At 41.4% G+C, this 26453-nt stretch overlaps 1 protein-coding gene across 1 annotated transcript in view; it reads right to left on the bottom strand.

The window, feature by feature from the left end:
• Positions 1-26453, bottom strand: part of XDH (xanthine dehydrogenase) — a 51336-nt gene that overhangs the window by 9287 nt on the left and 15596 nt on the right. The window contains exons 8-29 of the mRNA XM_086629914.1: positions 26114-26202; positions 25574-25660; positions 24198-24339; positions 23448-23540; positions 22510-22661; positions 21468-21561; positions 20549-20658; positions 16672-16856; positions 15973-16147; positions 15410-15499; positions 14601-14770; positions 12212-12335; positions 11685-11804; positions 10005-10101; positions 7953-8077; positions 7081-7214; positions 5529-5616; positions 4842-4928; positions 3204-3395; positions 2614-2759; positions 697-778; positions 7-102 (exon numbers count right to left, since the gene is read on the bottom strand). Of these exons, the coding sequence (XP_086486040.1) occupies positions 7-102; positions 697-778; positions 2614-2759; positions 3204-3395; positions 4842-4928; positions 5529-5616; positions 7081-7214; positions 7953-8077; positions 10005-10101; positions 11685-11804; positions 12212-12335; positions 14601-14770; positions 15410-15499; positions 15973-16147; positions 16672-16856; positions 20549-20658; positions 21468-21561; positions 22510-22661; positions 23448-23540; positions 24198-24339; positions 25574-25660; positions 26114-26202 (2678 nt within the window). The remainder of the gene's footprint in view (positions 1-6; positions 103-696; positions 779-2613; positions 2760-3203; positions 3396-4841; positions 4929-5528; positions 5617-7080; positions 7215-7952; positions 8078-10004; positions 10102-11684; positions 11805-12211; positions 12336-14600; positions 14771-15409; positions 15500-15972; positions 16148-16671; positions 16857-20548; positions 20659-21467; positions 21562-22509; positions 22662-23447; positions 23541-24197; positions 24340-25573; positions 25661-26113; positions 26203-26453) is intronic.

Raw genomic sequence — 26453 nt, 5'->3', positions numbered from 1 at the left:
TGGTACCTGGATCATTTTTGTGTGAAGTCCTTGACCCATCTCAGTCCCACCATGTGTAAGTAACACAGAGCCATCTGTATACACATGGACCAGAGCTCCAGCCTATAAAAGCGAACATTAATCCAAGAGTCATCATAAATGAACTAGTGAAGCACTTGGCAGACTTCAGTTACAAACTACAGAGAGAATGAATTTGTAACTAGATCGATGTTGTTCTTCAGTGTAATCAAAGCCACCGGTTTACACTTGAGGTGAATTTGATTTAGTGTCACCAACTCACTAGAAATTCCAATGACGTGGCAAACCTCAGCCACTATTTTCAGCTCAGAAAGCAGGTGAAGTAACCCAAAGTTGATCCTGTGCAACAGACATGCACCCTTCACCTGAAATTGCTAACACCATTCACAATCCATCAAGTCAAGTCAAACATAGGAACAGTGTTTTAACTATTGAGGAAGAGAGAACAGAATGGAAATTAACATAACACAATACCATGAAAACAGCTGCATTATGGCACCTTTTGGACAGTATAAAATGGTAACCGTTGTGTTGCACATTCTAGTTTGAAAAATGTGTGCTCTTTCTTAACTAAATTACTTCTCTTAAAAGCTCTAGTTTGGTACAAACGGAGGAGGGCCTGGGGAAGGGAGCATAAATCTAGCTTCTCCACTCAAAAGATGAATGACACTTACGGACCTGGTTCAGAAATGGGACAGTGAAGCTGATGCCAAATTTGGTAGGAATAATGCACATCCCTCTCTTCTTCCAGCGATGCTGCCTGCAAGGAAAGAACATTATTTGTATACTGTGATTATGAAAAGCCAGCATGGATTCAAGAAGGATAAATCTGATTGCCTTCTATGACAAAGTAACCTGCTTGGTTGATGTGAGGTGAGCAGTGGACATTGTATACCTGGATTTCTCCAAGGCTTTCAGTATGGTTTCCTACGGTCTCCTCCTAGAAAAACTGATGCATTACAGTCTAGGCAAGTGGTCTGTGCAGTGGGTGGGGAACTGGCTGACAGACCGCATACAGAAGATGGTGGTAAATAGCTCGTTTTCCAGCTGGCAACCTGTTACAAGTGGAGTCCCCCAGGAATTGATATTGGGCCCAACATTGTTTAATATCTTCAGAAGTGATCTGGATGATGGGATCAAGTGTAGTTTGCTTGATGAAGTTTGCTGATAGTACCAAAGTGAGTGGGCAAGTGGACACTTTATAAGGGAGAACCACTCTAAAGGAAGACTTGGATAGGCTGGAAAAGTGGACTAACAAGAACCTTAAGAAATTCAACAAGGACAAGTGTAAGGTCTTGCACCTGGGAAAACATAATCCAGGAGTGCAGCACAGGATGGGATCTACTCAGCTGGGAAGCAGCTCTGTGTAAAGGAACCAGGGGGTCCTGGTGGACAACAAGCTCAATGTGAATGAACAGTGTGCTGCTGTGGCAGAGAAAGCCAACAAGATTCTGGGTTGCATCAACAAGGGCACAACCAGCAGAGATAAAGAGGTCATTATCCCACTCTACTTGCGGCTTCTCAGGCCACACCTGGAATACTGTGTTCAGTTTTGGTCCCTGCTATACAAAAAAAGATGTGGACAGGCTGGAGAGGGTCCAGAGAAGAGCCATAAAGACGATCAAAGGACTGGGAAGCCTGCCATAGAAGGAAAGGCTGAGAGAGGTGGGTTTGCTCAGTCTTGAGAAAAGAAGGCTTAAGGGAGACCTTATCACCATGTTCCAGTATTGAAAAGGTGGCTACAAAGAAGATGGAGACTTCCTTGTTACAAGGAGTCACATGGAAAAAGACAAGGGGTAATGGGTACAAGTTACTCCTGGGGAGATTCTGACTGGATACAAGAGGAAAATTTTTCACCATGAGAATAATCAGCCATTGGAATAATCTCCCCAGGGAAGTGGTGGATTCCCCAACATTGGGCACTTTTAAGGTTCAGCTGGACAAAGTGCTGGGCCATCTTGTCTAGACTGTGCTTTTGCCAAGAAAGGTTGGACCAGATGATCCTTGAAGTCCCTTCCAAGCTGGCATTTACGATCCTGTGATTCTATACTCATGAGACTTTCATTGCAACTCAATACTGTGCTTCCCTCCGATAGCTTGGATATCGAAGCAGTAATGAAATATCCAAATGCAATACAGATTGAGTTAATCAGTAATTTTTAGGAAAGATTGCCTTTGTCTATTGGTCTCAACAAGAAGAAATACAAATTGAAGATGCTTCCCTAGGCATTATAGAAGCAATTGTCTGGACTACTAACTATTCAGTTGTATACATAAGCCAACTAAAAAAGACTATAAGGCAATGGAAAGCCTTGATAGCCATCTGAAAAGTCTAGCTAGACTCAACAGACCTACTTCCCCTTACAAAATCACGTCATGCTAGGTGTGATTCCTGCCTTATGTAAGCTATCAGGTCACTGATAGATGTTTCTTTCCACAGTGAGCCTGGAGGTATTTCAAAAAGAGAAATTTTTAGAAGTCACTCTGTAAGTAAGAAAGATGAGCTTACTTTACACTGCTCAAGTTTCTAAGAGAACTTCAGAAGTTAGTAGGGAACAGGTATTTCCAGTAAAAAGACAGCTCTAGAACACCTACTTGTTGAATTCTTCAATTAGTTTCTTCCTGGCATGATAGCTAGAGCTTGACAAACATTCATCCCAGCATCTTCGTAGGGTAAATCCCTCCAGCTTTTGGTTAAAATGAGTCAGGTCTCCTTCATTATAAAGATTGAGCTTCCGCACCTTCCCAAAGAGACATATAAAGGACATGCCAAGTTTAATGCTTCGGACTAGGTCTTTTTAATGGATGGCGTTAAAAGCGTGTTGGTTCCTAGTTTTACTCCTCTGCTTAATCTACAGAACAGAATTAATAGACATATATCTATTATGGGAAAATGGGGACTGAGGCATTACAGTTGGGAATTCTCAAGAGAGGCTGGAACTTGATCTTACTATTGTTAGTACGATTAATGTACCTAGTGCCTTTGGACATTTTTAGAATACTTATCCTTAAAGCAGGTGTTACACAATTGAGGCTGCTAAGGGAATTTAATGAAGCAGAAAATAAACCATGCTATAACATGGCTGTTATACAGAAAGCTTGAGATCCTGCTAAGAGCTTAGGATCCAGTTCTCAGACCTTGTTCAAAGGCAGTGCCACCCTGAAACATGTCAGTGGATCTGTACCTCCTCAGGCGTCAGGCTACACTTCCGAGCAAGGTCGCTCATCCAGCACTCAGCAATCATCATTCCTTGAGGCCCTCCAAAGCCACGGAAGGCTGTGTTGGAAGGCAAGTTGGTCTTGCAAACAATGCCCACACTGCTGACATTGGGGATGTTGTAGGAGTTATCCAAATGTAACAGGGCTCTATCCATAACCTGGTGAAGAGAAGGAATGAAAGTGGACACATTGTACATGAATCACATGTCAGATTTCCTACAAGCTGCCAAAGCCAAGCTGAAAAGCTTTGAAGCTAATTTACAACAAGAAGCACTGTATCTTGCACTCTGCAAGTCAACACAGCTGGATGAGCATTGAGATGCAGGCAATACTGTCTCCCATGTGCAATGGAGTGTGAAGTGGTATTGTCCTGCAAAACAGGACAATAAACATACTTCTCTGTTGACACTTAGGATCCTGGGACAGACTGAGCTTCAAAGTCCTTTGTTGACCCTGTGTTCATGTTGAGCCAAACTGCATGCCAAATACTACTAAATGCCATTACCCACCTGGAAGAACCAGAATCTTCTTTTAATAACACTAAGTAGTCTCTTACTGAAAAAGAAATCTTGACATCAAGTGACTCAGCAGCTGGGCTACAGCAGTAAGGGTAACTATATGAAATAAAGATTTTCAATAACTATATCTAAACTGCAAGATTTGAGATGTTTGTCCACTAACTGTGCAGACTGGGAAAGGGTCAGAGCTCCTTTCTGGTTCACGTTCCCAGATTTCCCTTCCAGCAGCAGCACAGAGTGTAGATTATTCACATCCCAACCTGATTTCGACATGGAGTGCTTTCCAGTCCCCTGAGTCCCTAGACACGGTGAAAAAGACAATTTGTATAGATGCACTCTCCACCAGGCTGTCAGTTTATGCAAAGACTCTTGCCTACCATTCTGCTCTGCACAGCACCAACCACATTGCTAGCATTGAATGTGGCTCTGGTAGAGCACTCTTGCAGTTCTCTCCTACTGAAATGGATTCATTTTTTCAGAAAATTATGAAAGACTTAGTGAACTAGAGAAAGGGAACTAGAATAAACATAACTGATGCCAGGCTATTGGGTTGGTGACTCACATGACAGAAAAGGAGAGATTTTTCCTCATGAGTGCAAAAATTCTTGGAGAAAAACTCAGAACTGAGGGCTATTCTTGTTCTTAGTGCTTGTGAACCCAATGTTAGCTTTAGCCAGTCCTTAACAAGCTTGTTATCTAGGCGCTTTGCCCTGATCAACCTGTTGACTTGGATATTTCTTATTCCAAGGAACTAGCTTGCCCCAAAGCTGAGGGACTATTAGTTATCTTGTGTTGTGCAACAAGTTTCCCGTCACAGCCCTCTGTAATGCAAAGCAAATTTTCTTGACCCTTTTGCCTAATCCAGGTTATTACAGCATTAATAAGAATCACGTGGCACATGCCAAGGCAGGTCAGTTAGCTCAGAGAGCAGTTGTAGAAGCTCCAAAACCCCATCAAGGGCTGTTTTTTGTCATGTCAGAGAGCAAGATGTGCAAGCAATGCTCTAGACAAAAACTCTCTGAAGTCAGAGCAAAAGGTTGCACATGGAAACATCTTCCTAGTTAGCCATCAAAAAATTTTACTTACACCGTAAGAGAGGTCTACAGAGTTGCCTCCATTGCTGTAGTATGACACCTCCAGACTCCTGATTTTCCCATTCTTCATGAAACCAACCTGTCAAGAGAGTTTCCTCACTAATCAGTTTTCTGTAAAATGTTCTGTTTCCTGCTTCCCTGCAAAAATTGAATCGACCTCATACAGGCAAAAAGGCAAGAGTGTCCTGTGCTGCAGCATACGACAAGCACAGGCAGCAACTGAGGAAGATTCCCAGTAAAGGGTCCATGTTTGCATCTCAATCTTGCTCCAGAGAACTCTTGCCACACCTTCCCTAACACCTCTCACACCTTCTGTTTTGAAAAGCAGAAGCAGTTGGATGAGAATTGAAGAGGAACAAAGGTTAATAAACAAACAGTAGTACGATACTGTAAACAAATGGGGGGAGGTGGAGGCACATCTGAGAGCAATGTGATTGTCAAGGAAGAGGGAAGTATTCATGCTGAGGTCACAAGAAAAGAACCATCTGAGATAAAAGAACTTCCACAGGACTTCAACAGGAAAAAATGCTATAACCCAGCTGACCTGATCCATTCGCAGCAGGGGAGATCAGCAGTGAAACCACCACAGTAGTAATTTTTTCCATAGTATCTTACTAATCTCTGATGTTTCAGGTGACAACACTAAGACAAGACACGTTCATTTCAGATGTGTGCATACCTTGTACCTCCCCAGGAAGGGATGTCTCCCACCACTTATCAGCATGTCCTCATCTCGATCCAGCATGCACCTTACTGGGCGGCCAGTTCTGTTAAACGATACATTTATCAGGCAACGCACGACAGTTTCTACAGATCAAGACTCTCCTCTTTTTGGTGAGCATTGTCTTTCCAGAGTGGCAATGGGGAGTTAGGGGTAAACCGCTCCGTTCGTATATCTTCCTCTTAGGAAAATGGCAAGATTCAGTTAAAAAAAAATAAGATCTTAGAAGTTGGGGCCTGTTTATGAAAACTCTTGCAGAAACTCTTATATCAAAAAGAAGGATAGCATCTTACAGAACAGATGCTAATAACTGAGCAATGACTGCTTTCTAGGCCATTTCTCAAGGCCCTTTTTTGGCTTTGCAAGAGAAAACGCCATATGAATTACATAATAATGCTAAGTAAAGTACTGACTAGCCTTCAATTTGACCTTGTTTATCTGCTTATTTATTATCCAAGGAGGAAAACGAGGAGAGGAGAAGAGAAGCTCAACTTCATTTTCTAACAATTCTGCCTTCCCAGTGCCTCTCTTCAGGTTGTAAAAACATGGAATGCCATAGATGTTATTTCATAACCTCTGGTATATAACAACAGTGGTTTGGCTGGCAAAGACAAAGGAAATTAAAAAATGCACTTGTATTACTGATTAATTAGAGAAAGTAGGTGGTTTGCTCAGAACAGGAAAAATAAAGCTGTTTCAAGTACAGGAGCTTCATTTTGGCTGTTCTCTTCCAAAAGTGTTTTATCAAATTGCTGCTGTGTTGCAACATCCATCTAGCATTGCAGCAGGGTGCATCCTCCTCATTTACAAGGACAGTATTGGGCAAGGCAGTGTTGCATGGAGTGTACAAACGTCACCTCAGAGGCCACATTTGCTCACAACCACAGAAATTTGCACAGTTAAAGATAAGCCCATATCAAAACTCTAGAAATCAGAAGTACATTTCCAGTCTATGCCTCACAAATGATTACAGTTTGGGTTCATTCCCTGTGCTTTTAGGGGTTTGAAAAGTGGGGAGTTCTGTTCAGTGGCCTGCCACCCTTCCTAGGGAAAATTCAAACAGAGTTTGCAGAGGAGCACAGAAACAGTGGTGCAGGACTGGTGTAGTAGAGTTTCGAGCAAGGAAAGACTTTCGTACCTCTATTCTACAAAACAACAAGCATGACTAGTGCTGGATTTTGAAAGGGTTTGGGGTGGAGAGGCAGATAATTTGAGATACAAGAGTTTTCAGAGAGCACCAAAGGAACAGCAAAGTAAGGGGTTTTTCCCCCCTTTCTTATTAAAAGCTGACATTTCTGCATAAGCTTAGCCCCTCTGAGAAGGTTCAATTCCTCCTCCCAGCTAAGAGTCCACTAGACACCTTCTTTGGGAAACCCCAGGCTTGCTATAAGCTGTACAACAACAAGACAAAAAGAGTCTTGAAAGTGCTCCAGTGCAAACGGTGTTCCAGAAGGAGGCAGGTTGGGACAGTCTGAAAGGAAACAGCCCTGCTCCCCACACTCAAACTTACTTGAAGGCTGCAACAGCCACTGCAGTTGTCAAAATAGTATTCCTAGTTTCTTTTCCTCCAAATCCTCCTCCCATTCTTTTCACTCGAACCACAATCCGATTTGAAGGCACTCCCAATGCACTAGCAGCAAACTCCTAAAGAAAGACAGAACAGCAGAACATGTACAAAGCTGAGCTGATGTTAAGAATTCAATACCAACACATTGCCTTTCTGCAACCATTGCAACAGTGCAAATACTCTCACATTGCAGGCCCTATTGGTCCTGCAATTGCATTTGATGCAACTGGAACCAATAAGCCCAGTATTTCATCTGAGGTGGGAAGGCACACAGTGCTTCAGCAGGCAGCGCCAGATTCAGGAGAAGACTGACATGAGATGAGGTTACCAAGATACAAGTCTCATTTAGCACAGGGTTTTATGTCCATACCACTCTGTCCATTCTCCCCACTCAATTATGAGACACTTGGACAGTCTTGGTGAGTCAGTAAACAGACCAAGAGAACTATATAGTGTCAGTGGCCTATCTCATAAGATGGTAGAGTTGGTATATATAGACAGCGTTTACCACCACCTCTCTTTCTGACATGTCATTCAACAGCCATGCCCACTGACCAGCTAGCACTCTCTCCAGAAAGGGTTAAGCATGAAATCCCTGTTGACAAAGATGTGCTGCCAACAGAAACAGCTCTGTCACCTGGAAGCGGATTCAGGACACCAGTAGGATGGATATGGACTTTAGATCCCATACTCAACTCTAAGTCTATGTGATTTTTTTATTTGAGACAAGATAGGACCAACCATAAAACAACTGTTTATCTAGTCTAAAACTGAAAAATTAATGCATTTTAGGTAGCAGGTCAATAAGACAGTACCTGTGTCTTCATCAGGTTTTGGGTCGACACAAAGAGTTCCATCTCACCATCTTCCCCCTTTGGCACAGCCAGAGTACAGTGAGTTTCCAGATAGAAATGTTCCTGCCCACCAAGGTACATCTCTCCTAGAAAATTGAAAGAAATGTCCCAAAGATAACCTGGTGTTATAAGGTATCTCCTGTCATGTGCTGTCTGCAAGCTTCTGCCCTTTTGACATGTACTAAATGACAACCCTTTGCACTGCCCAGCACTGGACATCCCTAGCTCTAAAACTGAAACTTCTGGTTAAATGTTTAAAAACAAAACAAAACAAAACCAGTCACGTCACCCCTCCACTTTCTAGAAATCTTCAGGCCAAAACACAAGCAGCTGGCATTTCAAAAATAAGCCTGCACACCATGCCATTGACCCAGCATCCCTTAAGAAGCAGTGTTTGGTGCGTTTCAGACTGCCCTGATAACACCACAGAGACAAAGGATAAAAATAAATCGATTATAGTCTAGATGAGCAGATCAAATACAAGGTTACAGACTTTGAAATAGGGGAACAAAAATAGAAACCCAAAATGCCTTAAGAAGATATAACTGGGAATCAACTCTCTATCACTGCATGTGGCTCTTTCCGAGGACATCTTACCTGGCAGTGCTGAGGGTATGATTTCCAGTCATGCTACACATTATTAAATGTCAGAATCAACTTCCTTTCTCAGTCATGGCCCTGGTCTATTCATCTGCCATAAAAAATTAATATTCGGAGCAGTTCTCCAAATCCTGGTTCTTTTATTCAATTGAGCAATAACAAAATAGCTGCCTTCATTAGGTACATCAGTGAGAAATGTATGTTTGCATGAGATAACATAGCAGGGTCTTTTCTCTTCTCTCCTCAAGGGGACTGGCCTGACATTCACAGTGTTGCAGCCTTTTAAATAACCTATTCTTCTAGCTCAGAGCAATTTCTGCCTTGCCTGGCACAGTGTTTTCATTTTGTATAGTATAGTACACTATAAGAAACAGTTAACAACAACTTATGACACCTTTGAAGTGCCAGTGCCAACCACCAACTGCAGAGGAAAGTCTCAGCAATGCATACCAAACTAGAACAAATGACAGACCTGGAAATGGGTGTTTCAGTTGTTTAACTCCCTCCTTCCCTCACAGGGACATAAGGGACAATGTTTCTCTGTGATCTTCGAGAATAATCCCTTTGCACCAGGATTTGTGTCTGTAACTGATTTAACTTTCCTCTCAGATCTGTAAGAGGGATGCAACACCCTCTTGTCAATAAATACATAGTTCTCCAAAGGTCTGATGTTTGAGACTCTTCCTCTCAGCAGCTATTGATCAGTGATACATACACCAAGCAATGACATGGGTCTGGTAGAGTATTCCAGTTCACAGCTCTGGCACCCTCCTCTCCTAACTCATAATGGTTTTATACAGTTGTTGATAATTGCTATGTTTACCCATGTCTCTACAACCTGCTTGGCAGACTCCAACTGAACGAAACCAAGAAGCAGACCAAAAAAACCCCTCCATCCTCAAAGACAGACCAACCATCAACATTGAGAAAGTGTTACAGGGCAGTACCATGTTCTGCACAATACCTACAGCCACCAATGTTGGTGGATCAGGTTTTCAGACACATGTATGACCCATTTTCATAAGCTACAGTCATATATCAGGTTAAAGGAAATTGACTGTCTGTAAGATTCAGATCAGACTATGTCTGGACAGGGAAAAGTTCCTATATGGATATGTTTCAGGAAAAAAATCACTCGGTAGAATATTTGCTGAAGAAAAATGTGTCCTTGCATTGTAAGAGAGTGTTTACAGGGGCACGGATGGGTGCATCCAAGTCTGTTTGAAACTGAAATTCAATCTTTCACAAGCTATTTGTATATAAACAGTGAGTTGAAACTTAATATGAAATTAATTTAGCCCCACAAGCCTTACTTTCATGAGTTCAGTATCATATGCATAAAAAGGAGGCTGATAGCCTGACTTTTGTCACGAACTATCCTATTTTAAAAGAAGTATTAATGTTTATTCGCACCTTCCAAAATGTGATCAGATTCTTCAAATCCCTTCTTCACCTCTCCCTTCTTAATCCTCTTTATAGCCTTAAAAAAGGATTGTTTCTCAATAGCTTCCTAGGAAACATGAAATGAAACAGATTTCACACAATGAAAATTTTGTGAAAGTGGAGCTAAACCAAAGCTTCCTCTGAAGAAGAAATATCCAAGATAAAAAGCACAAGAACTTATCAGACACTGACTATGGTAATAGCTAAGTGGCTTGACTTAAAGCAGTACAAAATATTTTCTGGCAATAAAGCAAATTCACAACAAACACCATAATTGAACAACCTTAGATTGTTTTGGGACCCATTTTACCTTATGGACCTAGAACCTCAAGGTCTGTAGCCACCAGAGCTATGACTTAGAACTTATGTTAACTATAGTCTGTGGCCCAGAAGTGGAGGGAAAGGAAAAGAAAAAAGAATTAAAAAAAAAAAAAGAAAAAAGAAAAAAAAAAAAAAGAAAAGAGACAGAAGGAGAAAACTAAATCTCTCAGACAGGATGAGGACTTCGGCAGAAATAGTTCACTTTTGAGCTATATACAATAATCTTTCTTGGGAAGTTTTACAGACACATTTCACTTTTGTCAGAACCGAAGCTTTCCATAGTGAAAAAAATACAGGGTGATCAAAAAACCACCAAAAAATCAGCACATTTTTGGCTCCACTCTCATCTTCCCTGGTTGAATAAACAACTAGAAGCCTCAGAACAGGAAAAGTTCTCACATGTTGTTTATGAACTCACAAATCAAAACCTCTGCCCACAGATGACAGTACCAATGTCTGTATCAGCCAATGCACAGACTCTTTGTATTTACATGAATATAATTCATAAATACAAAAGACATAGTATGAAATATTGACCATTAAAAAAATATAAATTAGAATCCCATGGTTGTAATCTCTCTCCAATAAGAATGGCTTCATACATTTTTTTCTCATTTCTAGATGTGAATATTGTATTAGATATTATCATTTGATTTCAATGTCACATAAGGAAATCTTGTTAACAAGTCTTCTAATAAAAAAAAAAGGCACAAAATGATCCCAAATTGTTGACATTAATTCATTTAGCTTTGAGAAAAGTCACTTAAAGGCTGTGTCCATACAGTCAGTGGAAACATTCGCAGTGGAGAGTGTACTCCTGAAAACTAATTTCATCAGTTTTAGAAACCAGACAAGTGGTCTGCAGAAATCTCAGAGGAGCAGTGCAGTGGCAGAGCTTGAAGAGACGTTTTCACACCCTATTATTGAGTGTTATAAATCAGAGAATGAAGAACGTATGAATGGTATGACCCTGCTGGCTTCATTGGTAGAGAATATTGAAAGCAAACAGCTGAGGGTAAGAATTTAGCTGACAGTAATCTTGTTAATTCAAACAAATTTGTGCTGAGCACAATATGTCTGCCAGAGTTCGGTTTGTTTGTTTTAGCTTTAAATAACACAGGACAAGTTAACATACTTCAAATCAGCACTACATCAAAGGTGTGTCCTCTGTATATCTAGATACACAAATTATTCCTTCTATCCATATCCTGTAGCACCCAAAAAGACTAACAAAATGTGTGGCTAAATAACCACAGGCGTGAAAACAGAACTTCACTAGACATCGGGGGGTCCCAAGCGAACTGCAGAAGCAGATCTGAGCCATCTCACCTGAATAGTGACAATAGGTTTCAGCTCTTCATACTTAATCTTCACCAATTTAGCTGCTCTTCTGGAATGTTCCTGTGTGTCTGCAAGAACCGCACCGATGATGTGACCAACACAAGTGACCTACAGGTGAGATTAGGACCCGCCATCATTTGGTGCGTATATCAGCAGTAACGGAAAGGCTGGTGATAATTCTCTCCATCTATTCCTTTTGTGCAATTTTTTGTCTGTTCAGACTCATCTATTTAAAGCCAGTCAAGGGAAACCAATCACAAACAACTTGAGACAGTAACTGAGCAAGTGAGCCTGTCCCAGCAGCCTGCAGCTTAGAGGATAATGGTACAGATACACAGAGGGAAGGGTCACAGGGCAAGAAGACTCAGGCCTTATTGAATTTGGCACCAAGACTTCTATTAACCCCGGCGCAGTAAAGATTTATCTTCGTATACGGTGGAGGACTTCAGTGGACAATATGAGAAATCTTATCTCCTAGGCAGTGTGATTGAAAAAAGCTATTTTTAACCACATACCACATCCTCAGCAAAGACTGTCTCATCATTAGCAATGCCAGTGATGTTACTGCCAGGAACATCCTTGGCGGAGACAAAACACACGAACCCAGGAACGCTCTGGGCTTCAGATGCATCTACAGAGCTAAAGAAAGAAAGGAGGAGAGGCAGTGTCATTATATTCCATTTTTCTTTTTGTAAACACTTACAAAATATCAGTATGTTATCAGGCCTGATTCACTGAAGTCTGGCCATGCAGAAGAGGAGTTTGTCACATGAATATCATGTGAGACCAAGGCAGAAAGGGCAACATACCAGACTAAATGATTTGGGATCTATATGATAATCTGAATCCTGACTGGGTCTGATCACCAGTCTGCTGCTTTGGACTATGCTGTATCGTACATCTTTTCCCTGAGGCAATTGAACTTGATCCAAATCGCCACATGTACTAAAGATCTTTTGACACCCTTTACAAAAGACAGACTGGTGTTAGTGATGTTATGCCTCCACTGTCATCTTAGTTGCCATGATTCTGGGAAGACAAGATTTCTCCCTATGTATTGATGAACATAAAATTTTACTGCAGACACATACCCCCTACCACGTGTTCACCTCTAGAGAAAAATGTGGCTGTGAGTCAGGGAGAAGTTGTTGAGTATCAATCACAAGAAAGCTGTAGGGTATTTAAAAGGATGCAAAAGCAAAATCACTCCAAAAGATAAAAAGCTTCATGAAAGGCTTTCTTTGGTAATCAGCAAGAGAGGTATCTAACCAAAATGTTCATATGCTTGAATCATATACAGATTCAAAACTAAGTGAAAAGCGGGATGGAAAGTAACCAGAAAAGTGCAATGTAATTTAATTTTTATATGGAGCACTTCATAAAAAATGGATTACAAAATACTTTCAAGCTCCTTTTGCAATATTTTGTACATTGGCTATACAATTGGCTTGCTTTACAAGGGAATTGTTGTGAATAGAAAAGCTGTGGCTTTGTTTCTGCTAACTGAACAATTTATTGTCTTCTGCAAATTGCTGCAGTTTTTCCAGTATGCTTATTTAGGTTCCTGAAACTCCGAGACAAACTGTGCCTGAAAGGAGCTGTTTATGCATCCCAGTGAGCTACAGACTTTTTTTTAAAAGACATTAAATGTATGAATTTACTTCCCTGCAGGAATTCTTAGACAGCAGGAACTGAAGACAATGTTGTTTCCCTTTGGAAAGTTCACTTTCCTGTGCTTCTGCAGTAATGCCCCAGAAAGAATCCCCTGACAGTTTTCCTTAGTTAGAAATACAGAGGCAGATGATTTCTAATTTACATCTGGTTGTCAAAATCTGACTCAGGTGAAGTGGAAGTTTTCTGAGCCAATATTTTGACTGACAAAATCATGGGCTGAGATACTTTTGTCACCTGATGAAATATTCTACCACTTCCTCTACAGAACAATACAGGCTCACGGTTTGAAATGTGAGTGTGCAACACAAACACAAGAGAACATGTAGAGTAACCTCTAGAAAATACTGAATATTATGATCACAGGCATAGATCTGATGCTTTCTCTGTTGCCCCATCTGCACGGGTAGTAGAAACAATGCTTATGCGTTTGCACCACTCATCAGTGACCACGTTGCAACACCTAAGATTTAACTATGATGACAGAACAATTTCTTTCATAACCTGGGAGTCAACTACCACATCTGTGCACCCATGACCACCATGCTGCCTGTCCTGTGTTAGACCGCTGTGGGAAACTTCTGGGCAGGAAGCCTAAATAGGCAGGAAGTATTGCCTAAGGAATGAACAGCACGTCGCAAGGCTCTTGAGGATGACAGGAGGCAACGCAAGACAGAGTGTCTCACATCAGAGCAGTTGAGGGCAGATGAGGGCCTGCGGAGCCACCACAACGTAAGCACAATTATGGATTGTGGGGGGCAGTCAGTCTCCCAATACAATGGCACTAAAACTCACATGAGAATGTACATGGCATTACCTGTCAGGATTACAACCTACGTTTTTAGGCAGATAGGAAAGAACATGTTCAAGTTGCATGCTCTGGTTAGTGATCAAAATGACATCTCCTCAGACATTGTGGCGCTCTCCTACCCTGCTCCTTTTAATCCTGCATGCTTGAGTGTACGAGATCAGACATGCAAGCAGGTTGCCTAGGGCTGAGGGCTTTGTACTCCGGCAAAGCTCCGAGATTGGTGCTAATTCCCTCATATTCCCACTGATGCAGACTTGTCAGCTGTAACACATACAGTTCACTTCTGTGTAACAACATGCAATGAACTGGAGTTCCCACTAATACAAAAACCTTTCCCTCACCCGCAGCTTGACAGGTGAATGTTTTCTATGCTATCAGGCACTGGATGCTTCCAACATCTGAAACTCAGAAGCAACACTTACAGGATCTTAGCATGGGCTTTGGTGCTCGTCACCAGGGTTAGATACAACTCATTCTCATAGTGAGGGATGTCATCACAGTAAACAGCTTCTCCACATGCTTGTTTGGCTGCTGAAACGTGCATCAAAGGCCGGCCCACCATATCTTCAACTGACTGCCCCCTGGGCACTTCCTGGAGAAAAACACAGCACTGACTACTACTGCTTATATCGCAGGGGACAGAAGCATTGACGGGAGAGCAAAAGGCACCACGGACACTCTAGTGAGATGAAGAATGGGGTGGAGGCTCAGTCCTGTGGGAAAGGAAGGTAAACAAGATGGGGTAGCTATACAGAGGGGGCTGTAGAGAAAGAAGTGAGAGGGATTCAATTTTCGAAACTGCTACAGAAGAGAAAGGTTCGATGTGACAGCTTGCATAAAAGGTTCAAGTTCTGAAGCTAGCTTCTACTCTCAAAGTTGAAGAGAACAGGTCATCAACAGCAAAATAAGGAAGAAGATATATCCTGAATCTGAAGCCTAAAAGATGCAAAGAAAGGCAGGCTGTAACTGTGGAAAGCAGAAGGACAATTTTAGTTTGGATTTGGAGCTGGCTGCAGGAGGAAAGTGCTGACCACAGCAATTTTTATGAAGATGTACACATCAGGAACAGTCTTGGGCAATGACAGGAAAGAATCTGAGACCCAAATACAAGCCTGAGGAATGGCATTATATAATTTCATATATTGCCCATACGCAGGGAGGCAACAAGATAGGAAGCACAGTTTGAGCTACAGAAAAGCCCCATCTATGTCACGCGGGCACTGCTACTTACTTGGAAGAGCTGGGCATTTGCAATGGGATCTTTGTGAAACAGCTCTGTAGCACTGATGTAGTTTGAGGGGACGGGCTCACACAGATTGTTCTGCCAGAGACATATTAAAGAGCAATCATCTTCTCTGCCAGTCCCTTTCTCACATTCCCCAGTAGCCCAGGATATTGCCTATTCTCCACCCTCCAGTGCGTTATTATCCAAAGATAATTAATCTTTTACTGGGTGAAAGGCAAACAGGGCTCAGGCTTTGTGCAAAGAATATCCACAGACCCACGAGAGCAGTTGTAATGCAGTGAAGTGGAGAAGTCCAGGAATCCTCCTGTGAACCCACAGATCAACATTCTTCCACAGCAAGGTGGAGATGCCATGAGGAAGCAAGTAGGAAGATATACTAATCACCGTCATGCAGACAAGGAGTAGAGTAGCTCTGGTAGCTATTGCAACATGGAGTTTGTTATGAGATACAACTTTGCTTGAATCTGGACCCTCCTCGTGTCTTCCCCCACCAAGGCAGCACAAACAGATCCTCCATCCCCAAATGTGCCTTCCCTAGCTGCACTCACAGTGCCAAAGTGGTTCTTGCTCAGTTTCTGAAGGACCGTCAGGTAGAATTTGAAGAAGAAACTGAGTGTTAGTGTGCGTCGAAAATCCACCATCCCACCAGGTGCAGAAGGAGACAGATCCATCTCACCTGCCAGTGATCGGCAGGCATCCTGCAGCAGCTTCTCATTCCAGTCTCTGCAAGGGAACAAACATGACACAGAGTCCTTGCTCAGCCCTAAATATCACTGGTGCAGACTAACTCTTCTGACACGGCAGCCCTACAAGCTCTCAAGCAACAGCCACCTGTTCTATCCCTGTTTATAGCATGTGCGTCAGCTTTGCTCTCACCTTGGGCTCCTGTCATCTTTTCTAAAGATGTGGCAAAGCTATTAAATGATAGCACAGACTTCTCAGTCCAGTTTGAAAGAAAATCAGTTTTGTTGGTCGTGCCCACATCTAGCTTCTGCCCACTTCAACGGCTGAGTGAATTTAGCCGGGAAATGGCTCTCTGAATGAGACTACCATGGATCTTCAAGGGTAAGGAGTACTGAAGGAAGCAAGGCATCACACAAAATGCAGACTGCCACAGAAGTGTAACTACACTTCTTCCCCTTTCTCCTTCTGTATACTATCAGAGAGGATTTAGGGTATTTGAACTGCTCCTGTAAAAATCAGCACTATTCCATTAGACAGCCTTTCTATCACAGAAAAATTCCTACCTGCCAGTGAGCTCCTGGCAAGTTTTCAGTGCCAGGACAGTTGTAGGAGCCATTCCTCCATAGCTTAGTTTTATCTCCTCCACTCGGCTAGTACCATCTTGGAACAGGACTCTCATCCCACAGGTCACGATAGCAATGTCATCCTCCCGACGGGAAGCCTGCTTGAAAGCTGAGAAGTATTCACCCTAGAAGACAGGAAAATACTTCTTTATTCTCTGCCTCGGCATGCTTTGGAGTATAAATATGGACAAGCTCTTAACCTATCTCTACATGGCCAAGCTATTCCAGGGGTTGATTCATCTTGCAGGGCCAAACAGGATATGTTTGTTCAGGCAGCGTTGTATATTTTCACATGATTCAACAATTAATTTTAATGTATTACATCAGTGGTTATTAGCCAACCTAGGACTATGTGGGAAATCAGCTTTGACAGAGATCTGCTCGTATGTGTCACATTTTATCTTTATCTTGAGAGGAAGAACCAGGACAGATTTTTTTCTACATAAACGAGCTTACAATTCCTCAGCAGTTTTCTTTTTCCCAGGCTGCTAAGCTGGAAGCCTATTCAGTAAAACTCATATCCTAAACCCCTTCCTTTTGGAAGTCTTTGAACTCTGCAAGAACTGAAATCAATAATCACACATGTCTCTCAGTTCTAGAATAGACCAGACTAATTAATATAAGACAATTTCAATCTGTTACTGCAAATACAATTGCCAGTAACTATCCTGAATCCTCTGCTGGACTCCACAGAGTGAGGAAATTCTTTTAAACGCACCAGCAACTACAGCTCACAAAACTCAGCAGCTCTCCTATGAAGAGTGGCAGTAAATGAGATTAACGCTACCAGTATACACTGAGTGATGGTGTCACCCTGGAGTCACAGTACAGTCAGTTTTTCCCCTTGTGTGTCCCCTTGTGCAGATTATGACAAATTGCTGTTCAGGCATCCTGCAGAGTAAGAGAGGAATCAGATCTGATGTCTTTACACAGCCCTTCTGGAGAGTTTTCTGCCAAGTTTCTTCTCTAATAGCTTAGCCAAGTGACTGCACAGCACAGCAGTCTGTTCCATTAATTATGTCTACTCAGAAGTGGACAGCAATTCTTTCATTATTGTAAAGAACAATTCCTCTATTGTTGGCAACAAGAACAGTTTCACAAGAGGCCCCTTTTGTGTATCAAGTACTTGTTACTGGAGATATAACTGAAGGGTGTGTTTCAATTCCTGAATTCAAGTAATTAGTGGGTAGCCAGCAGATAATAGCAGAGGAGCATCAATAGCATCCTCCCAATGAGGACGTTCTTTCACTCTGCTTGTTAAAGCAACTAGCTTTCAAAGAGGAAAACAAGCAGCCTCCTCACTTACTTGCACACTTCAGAGAAGATTTCCAATAACATGATTGCAAAAAGAGGGCAATATCTGCCTTCACTCCTCACGAAACCTCTTAAGTTTTCTTGGTACAGAGTCCTGTGGGAGAAAAGGCACTCGCTATTTTTCCTCACTGGGAGTGTAGGTAAGGTAATCATCACATCAGCTGCCCATGTCTGCCCTACCTCTTGGTAAAACAACAGGGCATGTCTCCTCTAAACTAGCACAGTGAAAGTTTTCAGGTGTTAGTTATTCTCACAGGAAGACCAAGCAAACTTTACTCTTAAGGGCTACTTATTAGGGACCTAGATTAGTCTCCCCACTTCCTTTCTGGACAAGATGCAACACCAGGTAGAAGCACACTAAGAAATCAACAAGCTCTAAAGGATTCATAGGCAATATTCACAATTGAAAAAACATTGCTTCTGTGACAATTTTTTTGAGTCTACCACATGGAATATAGTGGTCCAATAATGGATGAAGGTTAGAGGACACTAATTTAAAGGATGAAGGAAGACTTCATGACCACTGTCTCTTCAGTAGGGCAAAAATTGTGATACTATGAGCCTATGACAGAAATATGAGCAAACAGTAGGTTAAGATCATTTTCCAAAGACAGAAATAAATAGGCATTGTGTTGTCAGACACCTTCTATTTGAAAACCAGTAAAATGCTATGTGATACAGAATACTATTATCACAAAAATTAAGTAACGGTGAAAAATGTGATAGAGAAAGATATATGCAAGGGAAAGGACATGAAAAACTGATGACCACTAAGTGAGTAATACATCCTGTTCTAGGAATGCCTGTTATATACAAAAAGCTATGCAGTTCTCTTTTCCGGAATGTCTTTATATTTTATCTTTAATCCAGTGAGGTGTTTCCTCTTCTAAATACTGTCTTCGCACAGCTGCAATCCCCTAACAAGTATAGACTCAAAAATCTTTGTTCCCTGAATATCTTTAATACACAACACACAAAACAGCAGAAGGTGGTGTTACCTCCTCTCCCTTAACAGCCTCTCTGTGATAAAGCCTACCCTGAGCTCAGTCCCTCCACAGTAACACTGAATCGTGTAAACTGCTAAACTTCTTTAGTCTAATTCTTTCTGTTGTTTGGCCAGTCTTACCCTTGGCGTGACAAGTCACATCAACGCAAAAGGTCACATCAGTTTTAAACAAACATAAACCAAAAAATTCCAACTAGCTGTGGGCTAACACAGCCCTGCTTCCAGTTCTGAGGAAATCACAGTTCAGAAGACTTCGCCTGCCACATGCCACCACCTTCAGACATTCCCTGAAGAACTTTAGTCTCCCTGGCTTCATGTTTGTGAGCAAAGATCAGTCAAGAAACCATAAAGCAGAGAGTTCAAAAGTTGTTTTAGTCAATGAGCTGCATATAACCTAGGGATGAAGCCATTGCCCTGCTGGTAAATATTTGTTTGTTTTGTGGAATTGCCATATGACTGTCATATGGATGGAGGAATATGGGGTTTTCCATTGACTACCTCAAATATGTTTCTCATTTTGGCAAAAAGCAATGCTTCCTGTAATTATCACAAGATCAAAGAATAATTGCTCAGAAATAGATGGACAAACACCATAAATGAAATAGCTGCGTTCCCTTAACAGATAGATACAAAAATTAGAGAGGACAGACAAAGGATTTATTGGTTCTATCCCATAGTATGACAGCATTTCAAGTAAATTAGTGTTTTCCATTTATAAAGTGTCAGTACACTGTAAATCCTTGCGTCTTATAACTTTTAACCTCAACCCCTAAAAAGGTAAATACCTTCACAGCCATAAAATTCAGTCTGATGTTCTCAGCCCTAAAAGGAAAAAACGTTTTACCTCTTAGACACTCTGAATCAGTTATGTTTCATGCTGCTACAGAAGAGAAGTGCTGACTGTCCTATTCGAAGGAAGTTTTGCAGGCTCATTTGAAGTTGCAAGGCCACATCACCAAAATGCCCTAATAATCAGTCCTTGTAGTCCTTGTAGTTTCAAGTCTTGCAAGGCAAGGATGAAGAAATTGAACTTCTCTTTTATCCATACATAATTTTTCCCATTTCTTTTCCCATTTCAGTTCACAGAAATGAAGCAGGAACGTCAGGAACCTTCACTTTACTTCAGGAACTGCTAGCATCTTTGCTGTACTATTTAGCAAACAGAACTTAGACCTCTGAGAACATCATTTTGTCACTTTTCATCATTACTGAATGCACTCAAAAAGCTCCAGATAACAAAGTGAAATTTTTATTTCTAGCACTAGAGAAGTTCTTGGGCTTACTGTACTTTATCGTAGAGCCCAGATGTCCTTGCTTGTCAAAAAGAGTATGTTCCTAGCTTTTCACCAAAAAATTTACTTGCTTCCTGGTCCACTTGGGACTACGTAAGCATTTGGAGGTCAGTCTCCAAGGGAAAAAGTGCCTAACATTGAAAATAACACTCCAATAACAGAATTTTAGCTCCACAGACATTGAAGTCTTTTCCTACAAGCTTACCTTCTTGCTGTAGGGTATTTCAACAGAGAGAAGTATTTCTTCAGGCTTAAGTATTGTCTTTCTGTATCCGGTGAAAAACTTCTCATCCATCGTGATAGTCCTTTTGCCCTCTGCAGAGCAAGGAGAGATCAATGGCAGATGAACTAATAACTCAGATGAAAAATTACAATAGTATGTGCGAAAGAGCCTTCAGTCTACATAAATTACTCTTGATAAGATATCATTTTTCATTTTTCCACTCTCTTTCACGAAATCAGGAAGGATTTTCTCAGATTTACTTTGGTCCTTAAGGAATCTATGACAGCTTCTGTCTACATATCGAGTTTATTTGCACAGGAACTGATCAAAGACACCTCCTTCATCTAATTAAAGCTGAGCCTCTAGGTGAACTAGTTTCCAATGTCCTAATGTAATTCCCTCTTTCCCCTTTCCTTAGCCTGTACACAAACCAGTACAAGAGAAAGTCACTGATAGACAGCCCACTTACTTCGAGGATCCTATTTCAAAAATTTTTTTCCTCAGAGCAAGTAAAAATTGAGACATTTGGCTTTCTTCACAGAAAAAAACAGCACAAACTTCAATCTTTAGCTGAAAAATCCACAAGGATTAAAGCATGATAGTTATAGAAACAATTTCATGCCTACTGTTTTTCATGAATAAACATCTTCAACCAGCTCTTCACACAGGCATGTCTTTAAGCACATACATAGTACCAGAGATTCATTCTGGCACAGAATTTCAAAACTCTTTAGGAAGTCTAGCCTTAGGACTTCTGCCTCAAAAAGGGCAAAACCCCTGAAGACTCAGACTAGGCCTATTCTGCGTACTGTTAACTTCCACTTTCAAATTCTGATCTGACCGTGGCAGAGGACTGTTGACCTTTGCGCTCTCCTCAGTGCCACAAGGAAACGTAACTTACCTTTTGATACCAGAGTCAGTTTGCTTCCACTTGCCATTAACACAGGATTTAAGTCAGAAATCGGGCTTGCTGTCATTATGTTCCCACCAAGCGCCTAAAGCGATAATATATGCATCAAATAAATATTAAAAACCCTGAAGATACAGCCATAGTGTCTTGTAATCTTGCCTAACTTCATAGACAGTACACTAGAAGTTAACTTTGCTTGACTTTGCTTTAGTAAATTCTTTTTGCTCACTCAGCAATTTTAGGCCTTTGATGAAGTGGGAAAACATAAAACCCCTGAAATCAGTTGGTGTCCCTGTCAATACTAACATTTGCCTGAAACAGTTTTAGGAACAGTCTTTGGATGATGCACCAAAACTATCTTATGCCCAAACCATGTATACCCAACAATATCAAAATTCAATCACTGTCGTTGCAATTAAGGGAAGATCCATGAAAGTATAGAGCTTCTTTCAGTAACATTCAGGAACCCAAGTTTTTTTGGCTGCAATACGAATGTACGGCACAGTATCTTACGGAACAACATTTTTTGTTTGATAGGTTGGTTCATCTGCTTACTTGATCTTTTTTTCTTTTAGTATATAGCATTTGAACACACTGAACCCACCTCCTCTTTCCCTTTAAAAATAGAGGAAAATTTGCCAGATGTGATGCATTAATCCTATGACTACCATAGTCGTGCTGGCAAAAATCTACCCACCTGCTTCTCTGAAGTTTGTCCAGCATTCTAAATACATTTTTGTTAAATTAGCCAAATCTCACTCCAGTTTCCGCCTCTTATTCTGATAACAGCAACAGAAGACTTGGACAGCTGCCATGTTTCCCTTGCTTGCTAAATCTGTGACATCAGTGTAGCACAGACACCAGCTGAGACCCATGTTGTTATCATAGGGGTTCCTGGGGGCAGTTTATGTGCACTGGCTGCTTTGCCTAGGTTTGCAAATGTTCTCGTGTGAGAAGCACAAGGCATACCAACATTGGAAGCTTCTCCGACCGAGCTTTCTGTTCCAGTCCCTGATGCTCCCGAGTCACTTACAGCAACGTTCCTGATCTGTGGCCCTGCAAACCACCGCAGTTGTTCAAGGACAGCCTGGAAGACCTCTGTTTTGTAAGGAGGAAGCTCTGCCACTGCTTTTCTCAGCACCTCCTCTACTGAGCTCAGAGTACGGGCAGCACCAAAGGTGATCCCTGTAAACAAACATATGAAAAGAACTGTTGTTCTCCCAAACGTCAAGATATAGGAGGACAGTGTCTACAAAGCTTAGATGCCATTGAGTTTAATTAGACAGTAGAATTTAGAGAAGACATTCGGTCACTCTAGACTATTTTGTATGCATTGCCTGTAAATATCACATCCTCAGAACAAAATTCCCCTTTAAATCACATGACAGTACCATCACGGTACAGTAACTTACATGACAGTAAGTCACCACTCTTTTTTCTCAGTGTATTATGAATGATATTGTCCTCCTATAAGTATTACTCTGTCCTTTGAGAAGCGAACTCCAACTCCTCTCCAGTTTCCACACCTTAAACATGCTACCAAGCATTAGGGTGCGCTACATTGTCCTAATTACTTCTAACTATTTGTAAGGTTGACTTGTCTCCACCAAGAAAGTAAATGCAATACTTCACTTAGTCACTTAGACTGTCAAATCCAGTACGTTTCCCCCAGTTACTATTTTAAAAATATTTCTAAATAAAAAGATTGCCCACTGAAATCCGTTATTAACCCAGTTAATACATGTAAAACACCATGCATCAAACAGATAAAATGTCTAATATATCTTCTCATGAAAGCCCTCTTCGATTGTCAAATTATTTTTACATATCACTCATTTGATTCCCTGCACGGGAGAAGCATTAATGCACATAGAAAGCAGTTTTTGATCTGCGAATTTTCCCTCATATCCTCTTTATTACTCCATGGAGTCCCCACTCACTTCACAGGCATTCTGCCTCTTTTTTGCTCACCTGTTTCAGTGTGCTGAACAGTGTTCATTTCAGAGATCCATGTTGGTGCTATTATCACTGGATACAACATGTTCTTTAACCTCATCTCAATACCTTAAGGAAAAGTAAGATTCCTTCAGTTACACACAGGTGACAGAGCCCAAGTTAACTGTTTCCCAATGAAATGGTAGCAGGTCTATTCAACAGTCAGTTCATTGACCATCTGTTACACAGATAATATAAGGTCACAGAGATATCAAACTAAAAGCTGTTTTCCACTAATACCAGAATTCTCATAGGGAAGTTTTAGACACTCTTTTCTAGGCTTGCAATAACCTTAAAGACACTGTTTAGTACTTGGGGGGAGGGGAGGGGAGGGGAGGAGTGGGACGGGACAGTAAGATTTCAAGTCTTGAGAGTTTACTCAATGAAAAATGTTTCAAAAGGCAGGTTTCACAACTAAATTCAGTTGATTATGAGGACATTTTATGCTGTGCCACTCACCTCTTCTCAAAATTCTCAAAAACTAACACAAAAGCTCAGAGGTCTAGATAAGCAAATTTTTTTTGTCTAGCATAGTAAAGAACAGGAGAAAAACATTCACTGTGAGATTAATCTACCTGAGAAGAAAATTTGTTCCTGCACACAACCTGAAGATTAAACAGCTACTTAACAGCAATGGCATGAAGGTTTACTTTTGCACTGTTCTCACAAAATACTCCATGGAAAGTTTTCCAACTGCTCTTAATGAGCACCAGCTCTTCCTCTTACCCACTTCCGTGTTCCCCACAACGAGCTTGGCATTGGGATACTGGGATTTGAGAGCCACCAATTCCTTGAGAGTTGTAGGCTGGATCCACATCACACGCTCACCTTTGAAACACAGCTGTTTCTGCAGTTTGTTACTCTGAGTCTGCAAAAGTTAATTCAGATAGAGCTCAGACCCCACATGAAGCCATGAATCCCTGCTCACATGCTTCCCATGCCTATGTCAGGCCAGACGCCATCTCAGTCAAGTTCCTGACAAGTGGGTGATAGCCACACTGGTGTTGGCAGTTAGCCATTCCCAATCCTTCTGCCAGCAGCGACAAGAGTCTTTTTCATGCTGACAAAAGTTTTCCCTTCCTGATATTGCCAGGTGCATCCTGCTGCCACATCTCCCTAGCAAGACTTCTGCCAGCAAGCTCCATCTGACCAAAGTTCTGGCAGATGCCTGTGGCTACAGCCATCGTAGAAATAATAGGTTTTCCATTCTCATCTCACTGCAAAAGTGTCACCCTTTAGCACTGCTGAATTTGAGTTACCAGCTGCAATGCCAGATTCTGGTTCCCTTTTTAATTCATCCAGTGACTGAAGAAAACATGGCTGCCTTCCAGCAACATCAGGTCAACCCTTAGGTAGGACAACACCTGAGAAGAAACAGAAGGGGCCTATCTCAGGCTAAATATACATTATGCTTTGGTCTATGAGAACCTACTCATGCTGTAGCTCATGACACATTTAGGCTGGGGGCAGCAGCAGAATTAACAATTGAATTAGAGTTGTTTGTTCAATGTGAAGGAAGTTGTACACATGCCATGTGCTGGACTGGATTCCTGGCTGGGACACATTGCTTAGGGGAAGACTACCCCAAAAAAGACAGGAGTGAAACAGAGAGAGAAACTAATCTCACCCAACTTTTGATGTCTGTGTGAGCCAGCCAATTTCTACTCTCGCTACACTGAGTGAAGAGAAGTTGGTGTTTTTAGGAAGTCATCTAGTTGACATATATTCAGCTACATCCCATAGCTCCTACTTCTCTTCCTACACTATAAAGGAAGGACAGGGTGATTAGCTCACATACAGCTGCATTTAATATAAAAGTTCACATCTGACCCAGTAAACTGAAATCTAGATGTCAGCTACTGTTCCACCCTGGATAGGCAGTGACTGGAAAGGAAGGCAACCCAAGAGCAGACATGTATGGTGAGAAACAGAGGAAAGTCAGCCAGCTGGGACAGGCACTTGGCCTGCATATCTTTTAAGTCACCCAGCAGCCATCTTCTGCACTGCCATTTCCTCAGGGCAGAAACACTGTGGACACTCAAACCCTGTGCAGAACAATGAAACAAATGAATCACATACTATGTATTTTTGAATGAAGTTACCATTAACTCTGGTGGGAAAATTGGCTCCTGTGTAGGGTCCAATGGCTGGAACTCAGAAGAATTGAATAGGCTGGAAGACGTCATCATCTATGACAGAGAAAACGCAAAATGCTGGGCGGCAGAGGAGAAAGCTATCCACATACAACCCTAACTCATTCCAGTCAAATCCCTATTACTATTTCATGGAGCAAAGAATGGCAAACAACAGCAAAAAGATGCCACTTAATCCAGTGTTTCAGGTACTTTAGTCATATTTTTCTGATCACAATGCACATCTGGTCAGAAACTTGAACCTGAACCCTGAACATAGTAACAGGTTTTCGACAATCAAAAGTGACATTACTTTCATACTGGCATGTTAAATTACATCAAAGGTACCTTTTCTGAGGTAAGACCAGCATGAACTATAAATTAGTCTAAACCACTTTGCATAAATACAGCTAAATTAAAAGCATTGGGCTTTGGAACAGAACAAGTCAGAGCTAAGACTTCAGAATATCAGAAATAGAGGAAAAAACTAATAGTTGAGAGGCACCTTACCACACTGTCGTCTTTTCCATTCATGCAGCAGCCTGGACCATTGGCTTTTCCTCCACAGCAGCCCCCATTCTGAAGAAGAAACAAGTGTACTTCGGCTATTCTACACAAAGTCAGAACATTGCAACTTTTACAGGATATATTCCTCCCCTTTTATCAATACCTGGATCACAGAAATTTGCAGCAACGTATTTCATTAATAAACTAGTTTGACGAAAGAACTCCAAGCAGTCTTAACTGCTAGAGTATTCCATACAACAATGAGTGCTTCCGAACAAAGAATCCACAGGAATTCACTGGAATTTCCTGCAAAGAATTTCATTATATTCTCTTTCCTAAATTC

The sequence above is a fragment of the Tauraco erythrolophus genome, chromosome 2, assembly GCF_009769465.1.
Source record: "Tauraco erythrolophus isolate bTauEry1 chromosome 2, bTauEry1.pri, whole genome shotgun sequence".
Classification (NCBI taxonomy): Eukaryota; Metazoa; Chordata; class Aves; order Musophagiformes; family Musophagidae; genus Tauraco; species Tauraco erythrolophus.
The sequence above is the reverse complement of the archived record's forward strand: the minus strand, read 5'-3'. Positions and strand labels throughout refer to the sequence as shown.